The sequence below is a fragment of the Podarcis liolepis genome (assembly GCF_965112155.1).
Source record: "Podarcis liolepis genome assembly, chromosome: 4".
NCBI lineage: Eukaryota > Metazoa > Chordata > Lepidosauria > Squamata > Lacertidae > Podarcis > Podarcis liolepis.
This window is the reverse complement of record NC_139558.1, coordinates 33180107-33199498: the sequence shown is the minus strand read 5'-3', so window position 1 is coordinate 33199498 and position 19392 is coordinate 33180107. Positions and strand designations below refer to the sequence as shown.

Below are 19392 nucleotides of genomic sequence, written 5' to 3'. Positions count from 1 at the left end.
TCAGTTACACAATATTTTATGTACCAGATACCACATTACAACATAGTTTTGTTCTAAACTTCTTTTTGTTGCAGATCAAAAGACATTTCTAACCCTCTGCATGCACCTTGCCAACACTCTGCAGTGAATGAAGTTCAGTAAGTCGTAAAAGGATACGACATGCTTGCCCCAGCCAGTTTTTACCATAAGTGCTCAGAAGGCTTTCAAACTGTGCCAGCAGACCAATGGTGTAGAGCTGCCTCAGAAATCCATTATCATGCAGGCAGTTCCTCAGCTTGATAATGAAGCCACAGATAAGGGCTGTGAGCTGTGTAAGAGAATAGAGAAATGAAGTAACTGAAGACTTATGAAGAGACCTTCCAAAACCCTCATGCCAGAGATAGGACACCAGTGACCCACTCCTTAATTTTAAAGAATGATCTGTATACCTAACTTCATTGGCTCCTTTTAATGTGCTTTAAATGAGAAGATGGTTAAAAAAAATAAATTGAGGATGGAATATAGACACCTCTGGAGTCCTATATTTATTTAGAAACAGAAGCTCTGCTTGGCAAGAAAATTCTTCCCCTGCCCAGGTCAAAATGCCCATAGGATGCTGAAATAAATAGATGTGTTTCTAGCTTTTTAGCTATGTAACAATCCTATACCACATTGGCGACAGGGAGAACTAATGCTGGATGTACCAGCCATGCCACATCTGCCCTAAATGCACCTCACCCCTTTTAAAAAAAATATGCATCCCAGGTGAAGCACTGTTCCTATTTTAACTTTTGTGAAGAAGACTTAAGGGTTAAAAAAAATAAATGGTGAATTTCGCACGTGCGAAACAATGCACCAGTTTCCCTTCCTTGCTTTCCCACCCCCACTAATGACCAGTCCAGATAGCAATTGCTGCATATTGTGTTTGGCTTTTGTAAAAGTATAAAGGGGCCCCTGACCATAAGATCCAGTCTTGGACGACTCTGGGGTTGCAGCACTCATCTCGCTTTATTGGCCAAGGGAGCTGGCGTACAGCTTCCGGGTCATGTGGCCAGCATGACTAAGCCACTTCTGGTGAACCAGAGCAGCGCACGGAAACGCTGTTTGCCTTCCCACCGGAGGGGTACCTATTTATGTACTTGCACTTTGATGTGCTTTCAAACTGCTAGGTTGGCAGGAGCAGGGACCAAGCAACGGGAGCTCACCCCTCGTGGGGATTCGAACCGCCGACCTTCCGATCGGCAAGCCCTAGGCTCTGTGGTTTACACCACCCTTGCCCCTTGTAAAAGTATAATGAGATTAAATGTCCTAATGAAGGTCAGATCCAGCTACCTGCCCCCCTGTATTAAAACATTCTCTAGTTTAAAAGGATCTAGGCCCAGGAGAGATTGCAGCCAAAGCTGCTGAAGTCGGTGGGGGGTGAGGGATTGGTTCAGAAATGTGTAGTAATTCTTACTGCTTTCAAAGTTACTCTTCCATTTTTTTAAAAAGGTATCCAAAGTCTAATGTATGAATTCTGAATTCTACTTTCTTGCTTACAGTTTGGCAAAAGACAACATCCCGTCGGTACTGAAGGCTCAAGCAAAGAGCTATTGTTGGGGCACTATCTTGCATCAAGAGAAAGACCATCGCTTTCTTTGCCTTGTCACTCATCATGGCTACGCATTCTGTGAGTGTTGTCAGCAATGGGTAAAGGGCCTCACTCCATTCACCTGCAGTTTTCAAAAGGAAGGAGGCAATTAATGGCAATATGTAATTTTTAAAATAAAAATACTCAAAAAGAAACAGCTTTTAAGAAACATACTAACGCAGCTTAAAGGCCTGGTATGGATTTAAGGCTGCATATCTCTTAAGCCATGGTTGAGTGATTGGAAGTAGGCCCATGGCTCATGCATGCCTTTACTCTCCATTGTCTGAACTGGCTGTAGTGCAACATTACATCTATGCCAATGCTAACCAAGGTTAGTTTTTTAACCACTTTGAAATCAGGATTTGAAACTGATTTGCAAAACCTGTTTAAAGCTAACCTTGGTAAGTCATGTGCCTATGTAATGCTACACCATGGGTATGAGACAGTTGGGGGAATTTGCATCAAAGAAGAGAGTTAAACTTAGTTTTAGAGAATAGTTACATCCACACTGGGACAAAGTAGAAGAGTCTTATTGCCATAAATTGAACCCACTGGCCCTGTTAGAATGTAACAGTAAGCCATTGTCTGAAATAACCTATGGTTTATTATGAATGTGCAGCATTCTGGTACAAGCTGCTCTTCTCGAAGCAAGTACTCTCTGTTCCTTGACAGCCATTCAAATGAAGGGCAGTTAGAATACCATAAAGTACAGTGGTACCTCGGGTTATGTACTTAATTCGTTCCAGAGCTGCTGCTGGAACACGATTTCTGTTCTCATCCTGAAGCAAAGTTCATAACCTGAGGTACTATTTCTGGGTTAGTGGAGTCTGTAACCTGAAGCTTATGTAACTTGAAGCGCATGTAACCCGAGGTACCACTAACCTGTGTCCCATCCTATAGATAGACAGACAGACAGACAGACAGACAGACAGACAGACAGACAGACATGGAAAGTTATTTGGCCCTATGCCTCAGAACACAGCTGGATTCTTTTAACAGTAGGCAAGCTGCTCTTTATGATAGTTTTTCCAAAATAATCTGGTACTCTGAATAAGATTATCTATGCAATGAAAAATAAAGGTTGTTCTCTTGATGTATTTGTTCTGAAGTGCTTTTTATAGACAATTTTTTTAAAAGGAACAATGGATAGTTTCTCTGGCACAGCCATTTTCAGTGTATAGAAATTACAAAACATTTCTAAATAGCCAAGCTAAATAGACAAAAACTCAAAATAATTATAGTAGGTATTCAGTTTATACTGTGGAAACAAATGCAAACTTAAAAAACAATCTACACACAAACCTGAACACATTTTAATTCTTTTTATATAAAAAAAGAGAATTCTGGCCCCTACCCCCCACAAGTTCTGTAATATGCTATCAGGTGGCTCATGTCTCTTCTCTCAAGATCAGCCAGCATGGCACAAGGGATAATGTGTTGGGTTTGGATACCCAGGTTCAAATTCTGGCTTAATCTAGGGCAAGTCACATGCTTCCAGCCTCATCTGCTTCCCAGCATTATTTTAAAGGAAAGGGGGAAAACAAACAAGCATTACTCAGCATTTTGTACCCACCCAGTAAAGAACCACAGAATATTAACACACACAAACAAACAAACCCAAATTGAAGGTGGTTCAATGTAGCCTCTGACCAAATGGGTTAAAACCAGTTTTACCAGCAATCTGCAGACATACACAAAAGAGGCAACACCTGTTTTAACTAGACAGTAGCAGCTACATATTTTAAAAATATGTATATTTTAAAAATATCTTCCTGTCACATAATTACTGTGTGTTGAAATTTATTGGCAAGGAAGGCCAGTTTGCACCTACTAACCTAAAAGCAAAAATACTTTTATTCACGTAGCAGTACCCAAATTAGCATCAGCAAAAGTCATTTGTGTTAGATGCACAGACAACCTTTTTCTTCTGCAGTTTGGAGGGGAGAAAACACACACATACCTGGGCCAGTCTCTTCAGGAGTGGGACTGCAATCTGCACAAAAATGGAGGTGCAACATGCATGATTAAGGGGAAGCAACACATTTTAAACATAGGCAACTGAAATGCTTAGTATAGAAGTTCTCAAGCTTTTTTCTGCAAAGTGGCACACCACAGACAGACTACCACTGATCGCCTCTCCTCCTGATTGTGCCAGCATAAAATACTCCACAACCGCTTGTGCTTGGTACAACAAGGTGTTATAAATTATTTCTAGCACTGGAAACTAGGAGGAGAAGTGAGCATGACAACAGGAGAAATATAGGTCTCTGTAGTCTGCTGGAAACAGCTGTATGTGAGCCACAGACAACACAGTTTGAGAACCACTAGCTTAATGACTTGCATTAAAAGCAGCTAAATAGAATAGCAGAACATTGGCAAGAGTTTTTGGGTGCATTAAGTAACCCTAATACACACATGTGGCATTTTTAGGTGTACACCTAAGATACTTTACATGTGTGCCTGAAACTGTAAAGTGTGAATATGACAAACTTGTTTGCAAATGCACATATTTTTGTAGGCTAGCTCACCAAGGAACACAGACTAAGCACAGCTCCTTCAGGATCATTCATATATTCAGTGGCAAGTTTGAATTTGTGCCATACAATGTGTGAAACAGAGGTGAGGATTATTACACAAATTTCAAAATATTTAGGGGCCAAAGTGCCCAAAATTAAGGCTGGATCCAATTCCCACTGAAATGAATGGAAGAGATGCTATCAACTGGAACTGGAAGATCATGTCTCACTGATTATTTTGCCAAGCACACAACAGGGCAGTATGAACAAATGTGAGTTTCGTTCCGCCATTTCCTCCCACCAAAACCACAAGGTGCCTTTTAAGATCTCTCCCCATTTAAATTAGTTTGGGGCTTTGGAAAAGAAGAAAGGGAAGCTGCCTCTTGGGCATTCACTTTCAGCCATTCTCGAACCAAGCTAACTTTTTAAACAGCAGTTAGAGGAAAACTAAGGAATGAAGGGATGCTACCAGAAACTGCATTCGTTGAAGTTGCACAAACAGTATGTGTTTGAACTGTACCAAGCTGGTCCTGGGTGAATTGGGACGTGTTCTCTAAGAGCACTAATCTGAGAGCACTATTCTTCCATTTCCTCTCTTTGGCTCCTTGTATTTCTCCAAACCTATTTATAACATGGGTATAGAATTTACTCACATGACAGCTAGATTTCTGAAACAAAAGCATCTCTTTTCATAAGCATTATTGATCTCATACTTCTTCCATTCAAGTCAGAGGGCGATTCGCTGTAAACAACAGCTTTTTCCAATCTGCACTGGCTTGCTTTCAAATTATAATATGCTTCTCTCCATCTAATCACATGGCCAAAACCCAAATCAGAACAGGCTACGATCATTGTGAAAAATAATTTCCCTCATTTACTAATCTTTAAATTGACTGACTACTTGTCTCATTTCACATTTCAAATATAAGTCGCTTCATAATTTTTCAGTCATTACATGTGATTTATTTTCTCTCTCTTTCTACTCTGATCCATTGTCATTCCCTAGCTCATTCTTCAGGCTGCATCTTTAAACTATAAGCCATTGCCAGGGACTAGGTTTGTTTTTAACTTGTATAGCGTCTAGCACATCAGGCATGCTATAAATAATAAAGTTAAAAACATCCTGTTTTCAACACGTTCCACATGAAGCCGTTCTAGCATCTCAATATGCCTTTGACTGCAAATTAAACTACTTGGAATTGAAAACAGTGCACCTCTGTGCATGTAAACATAAAAGCAATGATGCACAGCTTGAGCTGAGCACAACGGCAAGCATTGAAACATGTTGATCCATAATTTCAATGGTTCTCAGCCAATACATTATCAGAAAACATTTGATGAATTGAGAGAGAAGGTTTGCCACATACAAAAATTATACAGTGCTGTGCTGTATAATAGATACTGACTGCATTGAGTGAAATCCATTTCTTAATCACTCTGATGTGAAAGTTCTTTAGCAATTACTTGATTCAGACAATATATCTTTCCCACACATATTGTCACACAGCTTATTAAAAAAAGAAGTTTAAGATTTAAATTCAATCTGCAAACAGTTGAAAGGCATTGGTTTTCATGTTATCTAAGTTATTTCATAGGGATCAATACACTCAGTTCTTCATCCTTGCATCTTGCTAATTCTTAACAACATATGGCATGAATAACTAGAAACACAAAAAAGTTATCGGTTACGAAGCTTTACAAATCATACACTACTAGTTCTGCACCTAATAAGTTAAAAGAAAAAATATATTATTTCATGAGAACATTTTACTGTTAAAAATTGTAACTCAGAAATATTAATTATGAAATGACTGTGTGAAATCACAAATACAAATTTGTTGTGAAGACACATAATGAAAATACAGTATGAGAAAGGTAGTTTTCAGTTGCCTTCTCATACGAATTGTTGTATGAATTGTTTTGAAATGTCATACAAGAAAGCAGACTGTTCTCCTATTGAGTTCTAACATATCCTTCAATGTAGCACAACAAAGAATTTGGTAGGGCAGCTCTACACACTGTGATCGGCATGGGGTGGGGTGGAAGAATCAGTTACACATTTGTTACAGAAACACAGGTGTAACATATAGACATCCCGCATGTGTATACTTAAAAAAATAATCTGTGTACACTTGGAAATACAATTTCTCTAACCATTTACAAGCCAACAAATCAAAGCACAAGGGGGAAATATTATGGCCTAGCACGATTTCCCAAACTTGGGCTTCCAGCTGTTTTTGGACTACAAATCCCATCATTCCTGACCATTGGTCCTGCTAGCTAGGGATGATGGGAGTTGTAATCCAACAACAGCTGGGGACCAACTTTGGGAAACTCAGGCCTAGAAGTTCAACAATGTCACCTAAATATATGCTCAATTTGCAAATTCCCACACTCCTGATGGGGCCTAGTTATGTAGTCACAATGAGGCACATGAGAAGTGTCCTAAGAGTCACCATACTCTGACAAATATACAGGAATGAGGCCAACAGAGAATGCCCCTCTATCAGCTGGGGGAAACAGAAGAATCTAATTCAGACTAAACCAGCCTGAACCTTTCAACTGCAGGGACCTGATGTACAGAAATAGTACACAGTATATAATTTTCTGAACTATAAGCAAAGAGCATGAACTATGAACCGGAAGTCCTCAATGCAAATACAAATTAGCAATATATAGAACTAAACAGAAAATGCTGTTAAGCGATCTTGCCAAAGCCCCAAAGCAGAATCCAGCAGTTTCTCACACCTCCTCACATTGTCACTGCGTTAGCGCCTAGTGCACTTCAGCAAAACAGTCACCCAAGCTCTACTCACTCCTCTGGCTTTTCTTGTGCAGACATTCCCTGTTTGACCTGTTGGCCTTATTTAGAAACACCCTATCAGCGTAAGGGCCTATGCAGAGGAGACCTTAATCCACATGTTTCAGGAGAAACATGAGAGTAGCATCTTGAAATAAATCTAAGGAAAAATGGCTCCCACATCTCTCCTGCAGCATACATTTTGGCCACATTCAGATGACCGGATCTCAGCTCTGTACACCAAGATATGCACAAGTTTCACGCACCCACACACAATTCCTTTGCTCCAGCTTCCTTCCTTTCACTGCACAAGCAAGCAAGCATGCCAGAAAACCACAGTTAACCAGCCACACATGCCTGCCAGACTGGAAACAATGGTTAACAGCTTCCAAACAAGCGAGAACCTAGATGCCATTTTTAAACTATGGCTCCCTCTCAGGCCTTGTTTGGAAGCTGCTCAGCATAGATACAGAACCTGCTTCTGATGCCAACATTAGCTGCAGCTTCCTGGCTGGCTTCCTCAATCATGCTTCAAAGGAGGAGCACAGTGCAGGTGCGTGAAGCTTGTTGAGCTGAGATTTGATTGTCTAAATGCAGCCACTTACTCATAAACACCACATGGAGAAAAGGGTAAGAAAAATGCCAAAGCGGAGGAGCAGCAGGAAGAAGCCATGGCTGTCATACGCACTTGTGTCTTGGGGACAATGGCATGCAGAGGATGGTATGGATGAAGATGATGGGGATGACGAAGATGATGAGGTGTGTGGCTTTATCCAGTACGCACGGGTATCCCGTTTACCTTTCTTGCTAGAACAGCTGGTGTCACACTGAAAAACGTCTTCACAGCTGTCACTATGCAAACGCTCTTTCTGGAGGAGTTTGTCCACCCTCTGGATAATGCATTCAAGGCTTTTGTCAACATTCACCCAGACTTTTTCCTGGGAAGGAATGAAAAACAAACAGACTAAGTAAAGATTCCTGTAACTTTAACATTGGGAGGGAGGGTTACATCATTCTGATCTCACTGCGGGAAGGATCTTGGGTCAAAATAGCAGTTGAAGAAGCCCGAAGTAGAACAAGAAACTTATCAACACAATGGGCTCAGCCACAAGATTATCTTTCAGGAGAATGTTTTCCATTTTTTATGAGGGTGTATTTTATAGGCTCTCCCTGTAAGGTGCTCAGTACACGTGCTTTACAACCCTTTTCTAGCCATTTTAACTTTACAACGGAATTTAAAAAGTCAACATCAGTTTCTGGTTGGATGAAACTGCACAGTTTGATTCAAGTCCTACAAGATGTTACAGCATCCTTTGCTTTCCCCTATAAAAAAAATAGCATCCGGGGAAATTAGAAAACTTGTTTAGATATTGTTGCTCCCATTTGTACAGGCAGTTCAAGAGAGATGAAATCCATTAAATAATGCATATCATTTTCTGTCTCATACCAATATAAACAAGGGCTACAAATTCTGATCATATTTTGGTGGGGAAACTAATTGGGGACTGGCCTTCATGACACCATTTTTCATTGCTCCTAACAAGAATATCAGTTAACATCATTTATCAGTTTTAAAGCTGATGGCTGACTAGTTGAAGAGCCTTCCAATAGTAGATGCTAGTCTTCAGATTTTGCTTTCCATAGAAAATGTGCCTATAACAGCACTTTCCCCAAAAATTTCCCCCACTGACTACTTGAAAATTGTTGAGATTCTTGGCAGACCAATTCATGCCTTTTCTGCAGCAATTGTAATGCACTGTGCTAGATGGTGTATGATTTATAATTGCAATTTTGTTGCTTTTATTTCTTATATATATATTACTGAATTCAGTTTAAATTCCAAAGAATTCAAATTTCAAAACAATAAAATACAATATTATTATTTGATGTGATGGATGTGCCACCTCCCTTTTTCAACCACAGAAACAAAGACACACAGTGTCTTCGCCTGAGTGAAGTTCATGGATCCCTGGTGATCCCTGGACCACAGTTTGAAGACCCAAATCTACAGAATGGTGAGATGTAGTATAACTATACCCCTCAAGCTTTCAGCAGCAAGATGGCTAATAGAAACTGAATCCCAGGTCAACAAACCTACCCATTCTTCTTCATGCCAGTCCACTTGTAGAGAAGATCGGCTATTTCTTCCTGTCCACCTGGCCACCAGGGTATCTTGGTCATTCCTCAGCACCACTTGCTCTTCCTCTACAGAGGTTGGAGAGGCCTTTGAAGCTATATAATCTGGTCTTGCAGCATTCAGCGCATGTATTGAATTTGCCAGCAGTTTGCAGTCGCAGACAGTGACAAGCTGCCGTGTCTGGAAAGGATTGAAACAACACCGTATTTTGCAACACTTTCTACAGTCCATATTCCATCATGAATTCAGGAACTGAAGAGGAACCACTAAGACTGCCTTGCCATCTTCTCTTACAGTCAAAACTTAATATTCAAACAGAATAGCCAAGGTTGCCTTCTCAGTACATTCAGAGAGACTACAATGGGACATAGGGACTCTTGATCATATCCCGTACCTTATCTGCCAGAATGGCAAGTGTTCTTTCAAGCCCATTGGCGGATCTGTCCTTGGCAGCTCTGGAGAGTCTTTCTGCGTAGTAACTAACTTGAGTTTTCAGGGTATTGATCTGTGCAATAATCTCCTTTGCTCGGATAATATCTTGTGGTATGTACACTATTGACTGGGTATTGGTCGAAGTGCTGGGGGGTGGAAAAACGGATAATTTTTTTTAAAACATAAAAATAAAAATCAATCCAACAGATCAGCACTGCAATTCCATTCCTTTTTCATGCTGAAAAAAGGAGAAAGCACAGGCAAGCAGTTTCTCCCAATTAACTATCAAGCATGAAGAGACCGAGAGGTGCTACAAGGACTCATGTTCAGACTACCACCCAGGCCCAACTCTGCCTTTAATGAAGCCAATTGACTGCTCATAACTTCCACAGGGATAGGATATGGCAATCACTGAATGAGGATTTAATGTGACCTATAGCACACTTCTAACCGTGTCTACCCAGAAGAAAGTCCAACTGAATTCAGTGGAGCTTGCTCCCAGATAAGTGGGGTTAGGATTGCAGTATTAGTCTAATCCCCTGCTCTAAACATACATTTATTTATTCATTCACATTTAACAAACAAATAATTTTTTAAAAGATAATTTATTTCCTACCATTTGGTAGGCTTCAAAGTCCTCTAGGCAGCTCACAGTTACTAGAACTAGCACTACTTCATAAATAAACAAAGCAAAACTATTTCTGCTCATAAGCCTTTGACTCAGAATTGACCATCAGTCCTTACCACGATAAGATGACATGCAAAGATGACATCAGGCAAGAGTTGAGCTCCCCCTAGTGGTTGAGGGAGGAAAACGCTGTTCAATTTCTGCCTTCTACCAACTCAAAAGACCTCAGCCAATGCCTGGTGTCATTTTACACACACAAGAGGATAGTGGAGCTTTGCTTGGCCCCATGTTCAATCTTCCTCACCAGTTTAAATTCATTTAAGCATGAGTCTCAAACCTGCACTGCCTGTGGCCAGCCAAGGCAAACAGACTCCACCAGCCAAGTGCTGTATGGACCGCCATCTGATTGCAACCCTCACTGTTTTTGCAGTCCCAAACATGTTGCAAAACCAGGATGTTATTCTTACCCTTAACCCTCTACCATATATTGCTGATGCAACTACAGAGCTCCCATAATCCCTGTCCCTTGACCATGCTAGCCGGGGCTGATGGAAGTCATAGTCCTACAACATCTAGGAAGGTCACAGGTTCCTCTCTCCTGTCCTAGAGCAAAAATGTGTGGGAGAGTGCTATACTGACACAATGCCGAGTTGAAAATAAGATCCCATCATGTGGGTATGTAAGCCTAAAGGCGCATCTTCTTCTTTTTCAAAACAACAGCTGTTCCACACGGGCAGCAAACTGCTTCTGAAACTGGATCAGGATTTCAGAGTGAGATGCCAACATGGAACAGGGCTGGTAATATTGGACACTACTTTTGGGGAGTGTGGCTGTTGTTGTACACATCATTTGTTTAGACAAAATGGATCTAGAATTCCTAACTTTGCAGGATCAAAGGTCTTAAAAACCACTGACTGGAAACTGTCAGCAATCATCATAGCAATTGGGTCATTTATGGCTCTTGACCAGCAATTTCAAGGACAGCAGCCTTTATCAAACTCCGTTTGGCATGTTTAAACCTACTGATTCAAAATAGCTTTAGCATGCCTCTTTTATTGGATTTTTGCCAGGGTTCCTTGTTTCTATATGGGACAGCTGTTTAAAAATTTCTGCACCATCTCAATAGTCACATCCAACTATCCAGAGTTATTAACTGTTTTTCTTACAATAAGGGAGATATCATGCAGGAGAATTAGGATATAATTGGCAGCACAGTCCATGCAGCCTGGTGAGTCTCATATTAAAAGAAGGGAAGCAAATCTATTGCCAAATAAGAGGAAATAAATTATTTGATGGTATGAAGTTCACAGACAACAAACTACTATCTGCCGTCATTCTCCCAAATGAACAGCTATCAGCTTTCACTGGCAACTTGAAGTTCAAAGCCCAAATCATCTAACCGATTTTCATACATTTGTGGATGCATAAAAAGAGTGACCAATATAACGTAAAAGGTTCATGTCGTATTCTGAGTATTTTGAGTTTCTAACAAAAATGGTCTCTTAAAGTTGAAGCATTCCAATTAAATTGGCTCCCAATGTTCTAGCAACCAAACTTGGTCTGTGTTAGCTGTTCATTAAGAAGGCAAATAATGCAGATGACAAGATCAAATTAAACCATGCAACATACCCCAGTAAACAACCACATTAACTGAACAAAGCAAAATTAGCAAAAGCAAATGCAAAGTATTAAAAGGGGGAGGCATCTCTGTACATAAACACATTAACTTTTGTTAAAAAAAGAAAAAGATCGAACAGGAAAGTTCTGTCTCCAAACTGAGAAACAGAAAACTCACCAGCATTCCTCATAACTGCTAAAAAAATAAAACCAAATGAAAGTTAGCCATTATTTGTTAGCAGATACCAAAAGCAAAAAACAAAGCAAAGCAACATTAGATAAACAATGTTAGTTGTTTTAAATATTTTTTCCCAATAAGGTTTGCTTATGTCATTAAAATTGTAAGCAAAACAAAATCATAGTCAATGCAGAATGGTTTATCACTTGCAACCCATTCCATAGATTTCTGGCTGCATCAGCACAATGGGTGCTACATGCGACACAAGGAGCTCGACTGCAAAATGCACAAATAACTGCAATCTGGCAGCATAACACAAATCTATGGGCTGGGATCCAAAGAACTACACAATTTACTTTGCACAGATTTGGGGGGGGGTTTACAGTTCATGTTTCTCATTAATCATCAGCCTCCCACCCAAAATACCAAACTGGTTTGTCAATGAAGGAACCTTTAGAAGCAGATTCTGACATGGCACAAGTGTCTGCTATCCAGAGAGGTGGAAGGAGTTAAAAAAAGAACTGTCCTGAAGATTGGTTCTTGCAATCCTGACCCAAGTGTGGGTTGGTTAATAGCTTGGGGTGGATATATAGGTCCATTTTGGTTTCTCATTTTTCCAATAATAAATTCAGATTTCCACATCATGGAAATTTATCAGTATTTTAGTATGTATTCTCCTTATATACAGATTTATGTATGCATTTCCCCCTAACACACATTTTTGCAAGCAGTCTCCTCTAATGTAATGCAGTTTTGTATATGTTCACTCATATATGCATTTTTATACACAGTTCACTTTGATACATTTTTGTTATGAGAACTACATTGTAATATTAGAAGATCAAATTCCAAAGGATAGCTGTGTTTTGGTTTCTGTTATTGTTCTGGGAAGTGTAAATTACTGAACAATTCCCCTCATCACTATTAATAACCCTTATGCAGACCTCACAACACCCACCCCACTCCTTGCTGTGACCAGGAGACTTCTAGCAGGCAGGAAGACAGGAAGGACTGGAGATATTATAGAGGAGGAGAAATAAAGGAGAAGCAGCAAGTTCATTGAGTTGCACTGCTTCCTTCCACCCATCCTCTATTCGTGCAACGTTTCCACAACATATTAAACATCAAAAAAATTAGAGGACTGCAGCACCCATGTTCTTCCCAGGTACCAACAGAACCAGCAGGAAGAATAATTCTATTTACCGGACCACCATCTGCTGGTTAAAAACGATACCTGATGTGGCAGTGACAACAAGTCACTTAAAACCAACAGAGATCAAATAATTATAGTTTAGTGTAGACTTTTGCCACATATTCTTCTCCATACTAATATGTTTTTGCAAAATACAACATCAAGTAATAGTAGTGATACAACAGCTAGTACAGACATCTGGTATGTTCCCCAAAAGCCAGTCCTTTGCCAGGAGTTCCACCTATGATAAAAACATGGGTCTGACTGTAGCACAGTCGGGGTGGGGTGGGGAGATGGTTGTAAGGTGCACGCTTATATGAAATGTCTTCCATAGTGGTTTCAAGTAGACTGGCTCTCTAAAAGGAAATTTCTGCATGTATTCCTCACGTGCAGATGTTATCTTTCTGGGTGACTGGTTTACCACTGAACCATTTAAACCTGAAAGGGTGGAAACGGCACAAATAGTGTCCAGCTTAAAAAAACCAAGCAAAACTAGAAGCCAGCCCACCCGGCTGCTGTCCTCCTTCCTCCCTGGTTTTGACTGTGGGGACCACAAGACGAGGAGGATGGAATCTGCATCTCCATGCTGCATCTGAGACACTTCCGGACAGCTTAAGAAACTTCTATGGATATGCGTTTTGACATTTTCCCAGTACCTTTCCCCCCTTCAGGCATGTATAGACTTAACCTTTAGTATTATGGTGTAGACAGGGAGCAATGTCAGAACTGTGGCAATTCCAGTATGCCAGTTTACTAGCGATTCCCTCTGGGAATCGAGCATCTCACCCAAGGATTAAGATTTACATTCCGTATTTAAAATTTCATAGCGAAAACACAGAAAGTAGAAGTGTAAATCACTCCTATCTCTTCTGTCTTCCATACGAACCAGCTGCTAGAGGAAACCAGAGAGTGTGCTTCCTCAAAGCCATTCCTGCAGTTATAGAATACAAAAGGTTTCTGCTCTCTAATGAGAAAATATAGTAGGAATGCCCACTCCAAAAAGGGTCAGAGTTTACAATCTCACTCTTAAAAAAAAGCAAGCACTGATTGAATTTCCTTTTCACAGAACCTAAGATGATTGCTAAAAGACCAAGAAAGAATAGGGAGTCTCACTCTTTCAGCATGTTCTCAAGAAGGTCTTTGGCACCTATTAGGAAATGACAGAGACAGAAGCTAGGAAAATTAGTTTAGCCATGTTCCCATCTGACTGCAGATTGGGAAGCTTCAATAAAGACAGTCATTAAGAATCTTCAAAAACCTTTAGATTGAAAAATTAGGAGAAAGGTTAAAGACCAATTTTCTAGACTATTTCAGGATGTTCCCTGAACATCCCTCTCCCTCTACAGGGAGTAGACACAGTAAAAATGAAGTTGCCAGGAAATTGTGATGCCGTAGCAGTATAAGGAGCAGACAGGGACCCAGGAGCTGCCCACAGACTTCTGATCCTTTGATTTGATTTCAGCTGCTCAGATCAAAGGGTAAAAACAGCCTAGGTCAAACTTAGGGACTGCAGGAATCTACACGTACAGTCAAACCTTTTACACATCTATACAGAAAGGCTAATGCTTATATTAAATATACAATAGCTCATTAAGCTGTCATAAACTATCTATCTATCTATCTATCTATCTATCTATCTACTTAAAACTGAAGTAAAATTACTGGCTGAAAAATTGGGAAAACCTTCTTCTGTCAAACTCTTTCCATAAACTGGCTCTAATCTTCGTGGTTTTGGACTGAATCTTCCTATATGTAGAAGCAATAAAAAAGACACAAGGTATTAGATGCTTTTTACAAAACGGGGGCGACAGGAGAGGGCAGACAGCCACCAAGCATTCTACTTACTGTTTCTTGGCATCTTCAAATTTGTGCAGCTTCTTCCGCAGGCCTCCAGACTTAAAGCCTTGACAGTGAGCTGCTGGTGCTCCTATGGTTACAATATCATAGTTCTGATCTAAACAAAACCAAAAGTGAGGAGGAGAGGTTTAAAGGAGAATACCCACCATCCAGACTTGGACTGCAAGCCTGTGAGAATTTGTACTACAAGAATGTAATTTGCAAAGCACCTAATATATCTGAGGGTTGCCAAGCTTTTTTGACCAGTGGGCATATTTCGATTTCTGAGAGAGTCCTGTGGGGTACCAGTAACAAAACGGCTGCCATGGGGGGCACAGCATAACACAAATTAGAGAAAGTGCTGTCATGTTGAAGCTTTTCCTGTAATCATATTTCTGTACTAGGAAAGGAGTAACCTTGTTGAGTTTCTGCCTGCCATACAGCTGCCAAAGGCACAAAACCCCTACTTTTGCCCAGTGCCACCCCTAAACCACTTGCCTGGGTGTAAGCCCTATTAAACACAGACTTACTTCTGAATAAACAAGTATATAATTGTTCTGTAAGTTAACTGAACAGTGCATTCTTAATGAGTGCCTGGGCTTCAGCCTTTAACTCCTGCAGAACAGTAGACATTCCTTGGAGTCTCTGCAAATTTTCATACTTTGCAGTTGCCATTTTAATGGAAGAGAGGGGTCTTTAAAACCCACTCATGCTGAGTATGTAGTAGTATTTGCAGAAAATAACTTCTAGAGACTACCTGATCTCAGACGAACGAAAGATGCATCCTGATTGCTAGGGGGAAAATGGAAGGGCAAACTATGGAGAATCTGAGGACTAGAAAATAAGGCAAAAGCAGGAGACGTAGACTAAAGAGGAGGGGGAAAGAGCAGCCCCTTAGGAACCCAGGGGTTCCAATGCCGGGTCTTTAAACAATTCACTTATCAAAGCTCTGGTTTCATTGGTTGGCTAAAAACACAGGCAAGCAGGAACAACCAGGCTGGCTCATTTCATGGTAATGCTTTGAAGTACCCGAACATTTCAGTTCATAACTTTTTCTGTAGGAGGGCTAGAAACTTTCTTTTTTCAAAAAAATGAAAGCTGTAACTCAGCAGTAGAGCACATAAATTGCATGAAAAAGTTGCAAGCTCAAACCCCAACATCTCTGTGAAGGATTGGGAAAACACACACACACACACACACAGAGAGAGAGAGAGAGAGAGAGAGTAGAACCTACAGGATATATGAGCAAGAAAAAAATACCTGATCCTGCATCATCTTGGACTCTCATTCGCTGTATGTGTAAATTTGTGGGCACAAATTCCAGCTTTTTGTCAGCTTTCAGGCTACTTGCTTTGAACGATGGACCTGAGGATATAAAGAAGATGATTTCTGCATGCTGGGTCCATAAAAATGCAACCACCAAGAAAAAATTGTTGACAAATTGCAGTACAAAAACTGCAGCATGAAGTTTGTACTGGCAATGAGATTTCCTAAAGGGCCTCTTTGAAAATGATGGACGGTAGGAAGGAGAAATGTTGGGAATGTTCAGCACCCCTCTCTTTTGCTGTTAAAAGTGAACTCCATCTTTCCCCCCCTATGCAACTGAGTAAGTCCTTTGTTTAAATAGATGATGCTAGTCCCACCACACGGCAACATCCACACTATACATTTAAACCACATTTAAGTGCATATTTAAGGCACCTGGCTTGCGCCAGAGAATCATGGAAACTTAGGATGGTGTGGTTGGACAATAAGTGGCAAGCTTTTAGTTTTGTGTTTAAAGAATGGAATTCTGAAGTCAAAAACCCAGATAAACAACAGAGGTAAGAAAAGTTAAAGGTACACAATCCACTTGCACCACAGGTGGAGAATCCCAGTAGGAATCTTCAAAGCCCTGTTTTCTTTCTTCCTCCATCTACATACGCAGATGGGCACACCTCATATTACTTTTAGGCTCCGGGCAAAGTCCTTGCTGTTCTTCTGTGCTTTTAATGGTAATCAGGATCCTTTCAATGGTTTTCTGCTGCTGCTTTCATCTGCTCTCATTGTTTTCCCTTGTGGTTTTAGTGTCACTTTCCAGTTGTTTGAAATTTACTGTTCCTTGTGAGCTGCCTTGGCGTTTGCATCAAAAGGCAAGGTATAAACAGATGCACATTCAGGGAATGGAAAATCTCTTAGATCTTCAAGCTAGCCTTCCCTCCAGTTACTTGCACTGAAGCGAGAAGGATGGCCTGGATAGGGTTGCAGGGAAAATGCCCAACATGTTTTTCTTTCTGAAGGGAAGGATTAGAGAGCATCCTTTCCCCATTTCACATACAGAAGCTTAGTGGACCAGGAGTTAAACCCTGCAGCTCCAGTGACAGGATAGTATGCTCTGAAGCAAAGTAAATAAGGGAAGAAGGAGATGAGTGGCAGCAAAGGGGAAGAATTGGGGATGCTCAGAAGGCAGAGCCAGGAACTGCTTCTTCCGCCTAGCATCTGCCACCTGAGGTGGTTGTCTCCCTCTGCCTAGTGCTAGGGCTGGTCCTGCGTGCACTTCCTTATGTCCTACCCAGTTGCCCACACAGGTGTCTGGGCACAGATGGAGGTGGAAGGGAGAGTGAAACAGAACTTTTTTAGTGCCAATGCTCCACGCCCAGGCACTACATCTGTGGTGCAAATAGGATGTGCCCACTTTTAACCGTTTTTCTCTAGAGAACAGCTGAATCATACATTACATCAAGTGTTTTAAAAATAATCATACAAACATAGTTCCAAACATGCATTCTGTATTATGTGGAGGTGGTGGTAAAGATGTCAGTTACCTTTGTACTGGTGAAGGTTTGTGAGGTTTTCCTGGTACGTTAGAATAATCGTTTGGTACTGAGTAACTATTTGCCGACGAAGACTTTCCCAACAAGGGGACAGCTCTCCCAGTTCTTCAAGTTCACAAACCCTACACAAAAACACCCCAAAAGACAGGGAGATGCTATTAATTTGGTTGTATGACCAACAAAAAGCAAAATCTGCCTTCAACTATATCTATTACTAGCCCCTTCCTCAAGCACATCAGTGCCATTTTGAGACATTAGTCAAGTTTGGGCTGGTTTCTACACTGTTTGAAAGATAAGCTTAACTGACTTGCAGTTCAACTTCATGAAAGGCACTCTCTGAAGCACTGAGGAAGAGGGGGATTTCCCCATCATACCTGTGAAATTTTGCGAGTTTCCATTTGTAAACATTGAGCTCCAAAAAAGGTCAAAGGAAATGTCTCAGAATGCAGTGCTACAAAGGGATGAATTCAGCTGTTCTTCTGATCCAATGAGCACCTCTTCTGTTAGCAGAGAGGAGGTGACTCTTGAGATTGCTCCCTTCAGCCAGCCAAAAATATTCTCTAGAAAGTTAGGGGACCCCCTAGGCTGTGTCCACACCATAAATTTAAAGCACAACTTCCCCCTCCACAAAAGAATCCTGAGAACTGTAGCTCTGTAAGGGGTAATTTACATCTCTCAGGATTTGAGGTGGGATGTTAAATGTGCTTTAAATTTATGGTTTGTGCATGGCCCAAAACAGCATTTGATATCCTGTGGAGGGCTGCAGGCAATCAGCATTAACTGCCTCCCCCCTCTTCCATCAGGCTATGTGTCCACTAGACCAAAGACTCTTCCACAAACCTAAGTACACTTTTTATTTGTGGAAGGGTCCCATTGGAAGCAAACACAGGTTCTAAACCATGTATGTCTGAGTGCGGAAATGAGCAGGGAAAGGGCTTGGCACGGTTTCTCTCCATCATCTGCTTATGTTTTCTAAAGTCCCTCCCTCCCAAAGCACCTTTGTTTGTTTTTTTAAAAAAGGTGTTGTGGCACTGTTACACCTGACAGTCATACAGAACAATATACTATCTGCACAAAAGACTACAGCCAATCCTTACACTTGCCTTAAACCAGACAAAACTACAGGTTCATTCTGGTGCATTGTGCCATCTCTTGTGTGACTTCATGGAGGCTAACCACACAGGTGTCCCCACATTTGGGAAGAAGCACAAAATCCTGATTCTACAAATGCCTCTAAGTTTGATCCTAGAAACAGGAAACATGCAGTGTTGATGCTTGTGTGATTATTGTATCATCAAAAAGCATTCCGTTTGGTTTGGTTTGGCCTCACTTCTGTGGCACATGCGCTAAAATTGAAGCATTGCAACAGGACAATATTTTCAAGTGCACCATAGCCACAGCTCAGCATCATTACTGAGGACAGAAATGGGTAGAATTAGACATTACTTGCATGCCATCAAAGGTGACCTGGAACACAGGCCAGACGGACAACCTGACTTGCCCTGCAGAGGTGCCTATAGAAAACCATGTGAGCATATTTTGCTATTCTGAAAATGGCAGGAGGAGAGGTTTTCCCTTTTTAAAGGGAAAGGGAGAGAGAATTGGAGGGACCCTGAAACCAGGCCTGTGCAAGG

General features: G+C 40.9%; 1 protein-coding gene and 1 long non-coding RNA gene across 37 annotated transcripts in view; one reads left to right on the top strand and one right to left on the bottom strand.

The window, feature by feature from the left end:
• Positions 1–2706, top strand: part of LOC310706261 — a 32651-nt gene extending 29945 nt beyond the window's left edge. For all 4 annotated transcript variants that reach the window (XR_014525776.1, XR_014525777.1, XR_014525778.1 and 1 more), the window contains exon 3: positions 1521–2706. This is a non-coding gene — a long non-coding RNA (uncharacterized lncRNA). The remainder of the gene's footprint in view (positions 1–1520) is intronic.
• INPP4A (inositol polyphosphate-4-phosphatase type I A) overlaps positions 1–19392 on the bottom strand; it is a 100287-nt gene that overhangs the window by 21768 nt on the left and 59127 nt on the right. For 7 of the 33 annotated variants that reach the window (XR_014525771.1, XM_083501665.1, XM_083501671.1 and 4 more), the window contains exons 12-20: positions 17750–17880; positions 16206–16310; positions 14955–15063; positions 9457–9640; positions 9024–9242; positions 7725–7863; positions 3570–3602; positions 1519–1691; positions 184–307 (exon numbers count right to left, since the gene is read on the bottom strand). Coding sequence is in view for 32 of the 33 variants with exons in the window: in XM_083501665.1 (XP_083357791.1) it covers positions 184–307; positions 1519–1691; positions 3570–3602; positions 7725–7863; positions 9024–9242; positions 9457–9640; positions 14955–15063; positions 16206–16310; positions 17750–17880 (1217 nt within the window). In the remaining variant the exon portion in view is untranslated. Of the gene's footprint in view, positions 1–183; positions 308–1518; positions 1692–3569; positions 3603–7613; positions 7864–9023; positions 9243–9456; positions 9641–14771; positions 14856–14954; positions 15064–16205; positions 16311–17749; positions 17881–19392 lie in introns of all 33 variants that reach the window. The other 26 variants (XM_083501676.1, XM_083501650.1, XM_083501678.1 and 23 more) reach the window with 8 other exon arrangements.